Source organism: Carcharhinus amblyrhynchos, chromosome 8, assembly GCF_965287045.1.
Source record: "Carcharhinus amblyrhynchos chromosome 8, sCarAmb.v2.hapA, whole genome shotgun sequence".
In the NCBI taxonomy this organism is placed as follows: Eukaryota; Metazoa; Chordata; class Chondrichthyes; order Carcharhiniformes; family Carcharhinidae; genus Carcharhinus; species Carcharhinus amblyrhynchos.
This window is the reverse complement of record NC_137331.1, coordinates 116,330,424-116,340,516: the sequence shown is the minus strand read 5'-3', so window position 1 is coordinate 116,340,516 and position 10,093 is coordinate 116,330,424. Positions and strand designations below refer to the sequence as shown.

Below are 10,093 nucleotides of genomic sequence, written 5' to 3'. Positions count from 1 at the left end.
CTCAAAGGGTTAAGACATTTATTTTAACACACACCTGTGTTGGTTAGTTAATAATGGGGGAGAAAAGTGAAAATATCCATCACCTCCCCAATATCCACATCACTCTCTGTAATTCATTCTTTCCTAAAGTGTGGGGCCCAGAATTGGATAATGTACTCTCGAAGAATCTCAATCTGAAGAAATAACATGACACAATTTAATACTTGTATTGTAACACAAAACTAAAAGTACGGTTGACTGAACACTACTTTTATGGGGAAAGTATATTTTAAACCACGGAACAGACTTTTCCCCTTTTTACTTTATGCACAACTGAAAAAACAAATAACCTGTACTGTTTTTAAACAATTCACCTAGAATCTATCCAAAGTTATTTTTAGCTCCTGAGTATTTCCTTCTGCTTTTTTCCCTTACTCAGAGTAGTATTTCTAACTCTACCCAAGACCCTGAGTGACTGACCTTGTCTATGAGTTTTCAGAGAAATTTTAGATCCTTCCCCATCAGACACAGTCCCAGTCCAGGAGTTATACCCTTTAGCTCTTAGCCAGCTTGGTTTCTGGTGGTGCTACCAAACCACTCATAATGAGTGGCATTGAAGTTCCCCACCGCCCTAGAGTGCATTCTGCACCTTTTCCACTCTCAGTACTTCTTCCAACTTGTCTTCAAGATGGAGAATTAATGATTTAACAGCTGTTGGACGTGGTATCTGGTAATCAGCATAGAACCATAGAACCCTACAGTGCAGAAAGAGGCCCTTCGGCCCATCAAGTCTGCACCGAACACAATCCCACCCAGGCCCTACCCCCATATCCCTACATATTATACCCACTAATCCCTCTAACCTACGCATCCCTGGACACTAAGGGGCAATTTCTTAGCATGGCCAATCAACGTAACCCACATGTCTTTGGACTGTGGGAGAAAACCGGAGTGCCTGGAGGAACCCACGCAAACACGAGGAGAATGTGCAAACTCCACACAGACAGTGACCCGAGCCGGGAATTGAACCCAGGACCCTGGGGCTGTGAAACAACAGTGCTAACCACTGGGCTATCGTGCCACCCATAAAGGAAGTTTCCTTGCTCATGTTTGACCTGATGCCATGAGATTTCATGATGTCCAAAATCAATAGTGAGGACTCCCAGGGCAACTCCTTCCTGACTGTATCCCGCTGTGCCACCGCCACAGGTTTGTGGGACAGGACATACCCAGAAACGGTGATGATGGACACTGTCTGGAAGCTGTGATTCTGTGAGTGTGACAATGTCAGGCTGTTGCTTGACTAGTTTGTGGGACAGCTCTCCCAATCTAAGGCCCCCGATGTAAATAAGCAAGACTTCTCAGGATCAACAAAGCTAAGTTTGCTGTCGTCTTTTCCAGTGCCTGGGTTGATGCTGGATGGTCTTCCCATTTTCATTCCTTTTTGGTAAAAGCAAAATAATGCGGATGCTAGAATCTGAAATAAAAACAGAAAATCTCAGCAGGTCTGACAGCATCTGCGGGGAGAGAATAGAGCCAACGTTTCAAGTCTGGATGACTCTTCATCAGAGCTGTGACTAGACTCAAAACATTGGCTCTATTTTCTCTTCACACAGATGCTGTCAGACCTGCTGAGATTTTCCAGCATTTTCTGTTTTTTGTTTCATTCCTTTTAGACTTTGTACGCTTTGATACAACTGAGTGGTTCACTTCTTTTTATCCATTCATGGGATGTGGGCATCACTGGGGCTGGGCCAGCATTTATTGCTCACCCCTGAGGGCATTTAAGAGTCAACCACATCGCCGTGGGCTCGGGACTCATATGTAGGCCAGACCGGGTAAGGATGGCAGATTTCCTTCTCCAAAGAACATTGGTGAATCAGATAGGTTTTTCTGACAATCAGCAATGGTCAACAGAAAATTATTTTTATTGAGTTTAAATTTCACCATCAGCCGTAGTGGGATTCGAACCTAGGTCCCCAGAGCATTACGCTGGATTACTGCTGGGTTATGTTTCAGAGGATAGTTAAGGAATCACCTATAGGTCAGACCAGGTAAGGATGGAAGATTTCCCTCCATAAACAATGGTTTTGAACAATGGTTTCATGATTACTGAGACTAGCTTGAACTTGAATTCCACCAGCTGCCATGCTGGGATTTGAACTCATGTTTCCAAAGCATTTGCCTATTCCTCTGGATTGCTGGGCCAGTGATATTGCCACTATGGCACAATCTATCTACAGTGCCCCAACAGGATCTATTCTAATCACTTTAACCATTCCATGTGTAGCCAGTTCCTCCTCCTAGCTATGCTCTGTGTAAAGCAAAATTCTCCATTAGATTTATTAGTGACTATCTTATATTCATAGTTCCTAGTTTTGGACTCCCCCATAAGTCTCACTGTCCAAAGATGTGTAGGTTAGGTGGATTAACCATGGTAAATGTGTGGGGTTGTGGGGATGGGAGCTCGCAGGTCTTGGTGAGATGCTGTTACGGAAAGTAGATGCAGGCTGAATGGGCCGAATGGCCTCCTTCCATGCTTTACAGACTCTATGTGATTCTATCAATTGCCTTTCTATGCCTATCCTATTGAATCCCTTTGTAGTTTTATAGACCTCAATTAGATCAACCGTGAGCCCCCTTTTCTCCTTGTTCGCCCTTCAGTTTTAACATTCTAATTACGAAAATATGTTCTGGTATCATCCTTGTAAATCTTCTTTCATAGAACAGAATCATAGAAATCCTACAGTGCAGAAGGAGGCCATTCAGCCCATCAAGTCTGCACAGACCACAAACCCACCCAGGTCCTGTTTACTCTTGCCAGTCCCCCTGACACTAAAACGTAATTTAGCATTGGCCAATGCATCTAATACGCACATCTTTGGACTGTGGGAGGAAACTGGAACACCCGGAGGAAGCCCACACAGAAATGGGGAGTGCAATTTTATAGCCTCGCTTGTCCTGAAACTGTAAAACCAAAATTGTGGGCGGCATAGTGGCACAGTGCTTAGCACTGCTGCCTCACATCACCCAGGACCTGGGTCCGATTCCCGGCTTGGGTCACTGTCTGTGCCAAGTCTGCATGTTCTCCCCGTGTCTGTGTGGCTTTCCTCCGGGTAGAACATAGAACAGTGAAAAGTACACTACAGGCCCTTCAGCCCTCAATGTGAAGCCAAGCTATGTCCAAACCCAAGATCAAGCTATCCCACTCCCTATCATTCTGGTGTGCTCCATGCGCCTATCCAAATAACCGCTTGAAAGTTCCTAAAGTGTCCGGCTCCACTATCACAGCAGGCAGTGCATTCCATACCCAACCACTCTCTAAGTAAAGAAATTACCTTGGACATCCCTCCTATATCTCTGCAACTTCATTGCAGTGTTACTGTAAGCATTATTTGCGGCAAATAAATAAACTTTAAACACTGCCCATGATCAACAGACCTTCCCATGGACAGCCCTTCACTCACTCCGTTTCCTGTGGCGGGAGGGACAGTAAAATTTTGGCCAGGGAGAATGGGCAGACTCCGCACAGATTGTCACCCATGGCTGGGGTTGAACCCGGATCTTTGGCACTGTGAGGCGGCAGTGCTAACTACTGTGCACTGCGCCACCACATAACTGAATTCAAACTCCACAAACTGCTGCAGTGGGATTTGAACCCATGCCCCCAGAGAATTAGTTTAGGCCTCTGGATGGCTAATCCAGTGACATTACCCATAAACCATCTTTTTTTGCCCTTTATTTTACACTTGCTCCATTTTGTAATCGGGTGACCAGGTTGTTCACTGTAAACTAAACATACATTTTAACGAAAATTCTTTTAATAATTTTAACTTGAATGTTTGACAAAGTTTAACTTGAATTAATTTATTATTATATATATTTCATTTCAGTGGCAGCTTCCAATTCCTGGAGCAGTGAATATCCGTGGCACGGCTCAAAGCCGTAACAAGAATGGATCGATTCCGCTCTGCTTGCTGAAGTTTAATTCCCCTTGAATTTTGCTGCGGACACTTAGTGCAACAAATGGCAGCACTTAACACCTCACTGGGCATGGATGCCAGCATCACCCCGCGCACTGTTTCTCCTTGGCTGCTGAACGGAACAGTGCCTGGAATAAACGGCAGCGGCCAGGTGAATGGGAGTGCCATGAAAGAGTGTTCCCAAATCCAAATTCCTACTGAGGTGTACCTCATCCTGGCGGGGGTTAGCCTGCTGGAAAACCTGCTGGTGATCATCGCGGTGATCAGGAACAGGAACCTTCACTCCCCGATGTACTTCTTCATCTGCAGCCTCGCAGTGTCAGACATCCTCCTCAGTTTGACCAAAGCCTGGGAAGCAATTACCATATCGATAACGGCTGGCAAGGAACATCTGTTCACTCAGGCCTTGTTAAAAAGGCTGGACGATGTATTTGACTCACTGCTGTGCATTTCTTTCACGGTCTCCATTTTCAATCTGGCTGCCATCACGACCGACAGGTACATCACTATCTTCCACGCCCTACGCTACCACAACATCATGACAGGAAGGCGAGTCGCAGTTATCATTGCAGCAATATGGGTCTTTTGTACTTTCACCGGTATCATCCTGATCTCTTTCGCCAAGTATAACGCCATTGTTAGCTTCTTCTTCATATTGTTTTTCATCACATTGGTTCTCGTTGTGTCCCTCTATATATTCATGTTTCTCTTGGCTCAAATGCACGCCAGGCGGATTAGATCACTTCCGGGTCATGCCCTTCACCGACGGACTAATTTTAAAGGAGCTCTCACGCTAACTATCCTCCTGGGGATCTTTGTTGCTTGCTGGGCCCCATTTTCCCTGCACCTCGCTCTCTACTTATTCTGCCCTTCAAACCCCTATTGTGCATGCTTTATATCTCTCTTTCAGATTGACCTCATCTTTATCATGTGCCACTCAATCATTGACCCTCTTATTTATGCGTTCCGAAGCCCTGAGATGTGCAACACTTTTAAGAAAATGTGTTGCCTGAAAAGGCAGGGCTACTTGCGTAGCTCGGTCATGTGTTCTTATCACTAGCTGAGTGACACAAACGACAAAGGCCTATTTTTGCCCTCCACTCTGATCTCAGGTTGAGTAAGTGTCAACGATGCAATAAGTGGCAGCATTCTCACCACTCAGTCAGGAAGTCAAGGGTTCAAAGCCCATTCTGGAAATCTGAGGATTGGACTGTGCAACAATGAGAGAGTGCTACACTGTCAGTGGCGCTGTTTTTCAGCTGAAATGCTAAACTGAGGCCCTGCCTTCCTTCTCAGAGGATTATGATGCCATTCAAAGAAGAGCAGGGAATGCTTATCCCTGCTTCCCAGGCCAAAATCCCAGACATACTCTCTTCCATCTTCTTCTGTCCAGAAAAATACAAAGGCTGGAATTTTACACCCCCCTCCTCCCCACCCCGCCACTCCGCCAACCATGGGAATCAGAGGGGGCGAGGGGCGGATAATGACCTCAGGTGGGATTTTGCCATTTCAGGACAAGCGAGGTCTTAAAATCCCACCCAAAGTTTGAGGTCACAACCGACTCAAGAACAGCTTCTTCCCTGTTGCCATCAGGCTTTTGAATGGACCTACCTCGCAATAAGTTGATCTTTCTCTATACCCTAGCTATGACTGTGGCACCTCATTCTGCACTCTCTCATTTCCCTTTCCCTATGTACTCTATGAGTGGTATGTTTTGTCCGTATTGCGCACAAGGAACAATACTTTTCACTGTACACTAATACATGTTGCAATAAATCTAAATCAAATCAATATTTTATCCCTTAATCAACATCCCAGATTACTTGGTCACTGTCACATTATTGTTTGTGGGAGCATGCTGTGTACAAATTGGCTGCTGAGTTTCCAATAGTACAAATGTGACCACACTTCAAAAAGAGCTTCTTTGATTGTAAAGCATTTTGGAACAATCAGGAAAGCTATTCTAAGCATGCCTGGCTTAAGAGAGGGTTATGATGGGCAGGTGAACCATTCTCACTGTCAATTTCTGCATTGCTGGGGTACCTCCAGCTGATCAGTGGCAATACAGCTGTACTTCCAGGAAAGAACATACAAATGAATAAGATTGACTGGCCCAGTAACCACACCATACGCTTTGCCAGTCGGAACATCATGTCTAAACATTTCATTGGCAACACCCTACCCAATGGAACATTAGTAATGCTGTATTGATCAGTGGCATTCATGTTGGTATTGCTATTCAATGCACGGTGTCCCACATTAGGCATCATCTACAGGACTATTCAATGGTGCAAAGTCAGACAAAGTGGATGGTCTCCTTCTGCCCTGTAGGGATTCCATTACTGATTCTCTGAAGTCATAAACAGGTACAGGACATATTTGAAAAGGTTAATGGAATGCTGATCTTCACATCTGAGTATCTGACTGTGCAATAATGAGTGCTATAATGTCAGTGGCGCTGTTTTTCAGCTGAACTGTTAAACTGAGGCCCTGCCTTCCTTCTCAGAGGATTATGATCAAGAAGGCGAATGGGATGCTGGCCTTTATAGCGAGGGGGATAGAATATAAAAGCAGGGGGGTCTTGCTGCAACTGTACAGGGCACTGGTGAGGCCGCAGCTGGAGTACTGTGTGCAGTTTTGGTCGCCGCACTTGCGCAAGGATATTTTGGCCTTGGAGGGAGTGCAGAGGAGGTTCACTAGGCTCATACCAGAGATGAGTGGGTTGGACTATGAAGAGAGACTAAATAGGCTGGGTCTGTACTCATTGGAGTTTAGAAGGATGAGGGGGGATCTTATAGAGATGTATAAGATAATGAAAGGGATGGATTGGGTAGAGGTAGAGAGATTCTTCCCACTCAGAAAGGACAACAGGACAAGTGGGCACAGCCTCAAGATAAGGGGGAGGGGGCAGTTTAGATCAGAGTTGAGGAAGAACTTCTTCACTCAAAGGGTGGTGAATCTCTGGAATTCTCTGCCCGTTGAAGTGGTGGAGGCTGCCTCGCTAAATATATTTAAGACACGGGTAGATAGGTTTTTGGTAGGCAAGGGAATTAAGGGTTATGGGGAGAAAGCGGGAAAGTGGAACTGAGTCACTTCAGATCAGCCATGATCTTACTGAATGGCGGGGCAGGCTCGAGGGGCTAGATGGCCTACTCCTGCTCCTGTTTCATATGTTCTTATGTTTCTTATGTTCTTATGACACCATTCAAAGAAGAGCAGGGAATGCTTATTCCTGGGGGCGGCACAGCAGCACAGTGGTTAGCACTGCTGCTTCACAGCTCCATGGGACCTGGGTTCAATTCCTGGCTTAGGTCACTGTCTGTGTGGAGTTTGCACATTCTCCCCATGTCTATGTGGGTTTCCTCCAGGTGCTCTGGTTTCCTCCCACAGTCCAAACATGTGCCGGTTAGGTTGATTGGCCATGCTTAAATTGCCCCTTAGTGTCCTGAGATGTGTAGGTTAGAGGGATTAGTGGTAAATTTGTAGGGATATAGGCTGGGGCCTGGGTGGGATTGTGGTTGGTGCAGACTCAATGGGCCAAAGGGCCTCTTTCTGCACTGTAGGGTTTCTATGATTCTACGATTTAGAGTTTAAAGTTTATTTATTAGTGTCACAAGTAGGCTTACGTTAACACTGCAATGAGGTTATTGTGAAAATCCCCTGGTGGCCACACTCCGGTGCCTGTTTGGGTACACTGGGGGAAAATTTAGCACGGCCAACGCTCCTAACCAGCACGTCTTTCGGACTGTGGGAGGAAACCGGAACACCTGGAGGGAACCCACACAGACACTGGGAGAATGTGCAGACTCCGCACAGGCAGTGACCCAAGCCGGGAATCGGACACTGATCCCTGGCGTTGTGAGGCAGCAGTGCCAGGACTGGAAGAGAGGAAATAAAAGTTAAGCTTCAACAATACCACGGCAGCAACTTCTTCTTCCTGAAGAGCCCTTTTTTATATGAACAAAATGCCAAAGATGAGATCGATATTTTTTATTACTCATTCATGGGACATGGGTGTCACTGGCTGAGCCAGCATTAACTGCCCATCCCAAGTTGTCCTTGGAGGGCAGCGGAGAGTCAGTCACATTGCTGTGACTCTGGAGGCCAGACCAGGTAAGGAAGGCAGATTTCCTTCCCTAAAGGGCATTAGTGAACCAGACGGATTTTTCCGACAATGATTTCACAGTCATCAATAGATTCTTAATTCCAGATTTTTTTTGTAATCGGATTCAAATTCCACCATCTGCTGTGGAGGGATTCGAACCCGGGCCCCCAGAGCATTAATTGAGTTTCTGGATTAATGCTCTAGTGACAATACCATTGGGCCATCGCCTCCCCTTTTTGGAAGATTTAAGATGAAAAAAAATTAAAGGTTGGAGTAAAGGCTCAAGAACATCAAGAAGAGAAAATTGCTCAGCAAGAATCTTCAGGAGCTTTATCCCCGGATTAGACGCTGCAGGAGTCACTTTGCTTTAATCAAAGCAATTTACTGCGGATGCTGGAATCTGAAACCAAAAGTGAAAATGCTGGAAAATCTCAGCAGGTCTGGCAGCATCCGTAAGGAGAGGAAAGAACTGATGTTTCGCATTCAGGTGACCCTTTGTCAAATGAAAGGGCAGCCATTTCAGCCCTGGGAAAAAGCCTCTGAGAATCCACCCGATCTATACCTCTCAACATCTTATATACCTCTATCAGGCCACCTCTCATCCTTCGTCTCTCCAAGGAGAAAAGATCTAGCTCCCTCAACCTATCCTCATAAGGCATGCCACCCAATCCAGGCAACATCCTTGAAAATCTCCTCTGCACCCTTTCAATGGTTTCCACAACCGACAATATGTGTTGATGGATCTTTGAGCTTTGAATATATCAACAATTGCAATATATTTTTTGAAATAATCCCAAATAAATGCTGCTTTAAAGTCTGACAGTGTAGAGACTAAACTTTCAATGAACTAGATGAATAACTCAACTAGGAAAATTACATCACCATCCATTTCTTTGATCTGACATTTTCTTGACCTAATTATTTTAGGCTTTCTTTTGGCTCTTTTGAGATAAGGCGAGCCACCTGGAAAAAGGTCGGGAGCCACAAATAAGATGTTAAAATGTCACCTGTTCCTCCAAAGCCACATGGGCTTCTGAACCCTGACCTATATAAAGCCCTGGTGAAACCAGACCTGGAGAACTGTCAACAGTTCTGGGCACCCCACGCCTCAGAATGGACATATTGGCCTCGGAGGGACTGCAGGATAGATTTGTTGGAACAATGGACATGATTTTACAACCTCGCTCATCCGAAAACCGTAGATTTCTGCCTGAGGTCAACGGAACTTTCTATGTTCCATCCCTCACCCACTCCGAATTCCATGGAGGACAGGGTGATAAGATTCCGGCTGATATCCAGATTCCAAGCAGTAAATTCCAAAGCAGGATTATACACAAACTAAGGTTGAATTCCATGGAATTTAAAAGATTATGGGGTAATATGATCAAAGTACATTTAAAGGGTACTAAAAGCCTGGAATTCCCTTGCATAAATGGAGGTTGATGTTACATCAATATTTTGTCATCCTTCCATGGGATGTGAGTATCGCTTGCCAGCATTTGTTGCCTATCCCTAATTGCCCTTGAACTGAACCAATTCAGGGGGCATTTAAGAGCCAGCACATTGCTGTGGCTCTGGAGTCACATATAGGCCAGACCAGGTAACTTCTTTCCCTGGAATCTGAAACTAAAAGAGAAAATGCTGGAAAATCTCAGCAGGTCGGGCAGCATCCATAAGGAGAGGAAAGTGCTGATGTTTCACATCCAGGTGACCCTTTGTCAAACAAAAGGGCAGACTTCTTTGAGCCAAAGGGACTGTACTATCTGTAACGTTCTATGTTTCTATGTTTCTGAAGGACATTAGTGAACCAGGTGGGTTTTTAACAACTCAATTATTTTCATTGTCACCATTACTGTGACTCCACACCCCAAAAGGTTAGTCTGGGCCTCTGGATTACTAGTCCAGTGACACGGCCACAGTGCCACCATCTCCCCTCAATTGTTAAACTTGTTCATCTTAAACTGAGATTGACACAGAAGGTGAAGTCGCATGGGGTCAAACTACCAGAAGGATGTGGAGGCTTTGG

At 45.3% G+C, this 10,093-nt stretch overlaps 1 protein-coding gene across 1 annotated transcript; it reads left to right on the top strand.

Moving 5' to 3' along the window:
- The first annotated feature begins 3,589 nt into the window (after positions 1–3,589).
- LOC145346861 (melanocortin receptor 5-like) lies at positions 3,590–5,807 on the top strand. The gene has a single exon (XM_080194705.1). The coding sequence runs from the start codon at positions 4,006–4,008 to the stop codon at positions 5,020–5,022; it is 1,017 nt and encodes a 338-aa protein (XP_080050831.1). The 5' UTR covers positions 3,590–4,005; the 3' UTR covers positions 5,023–5,807.
- The last annotated feature ends 4,286 nt before the right edge of the window (positions 5,808–10,093 follow it).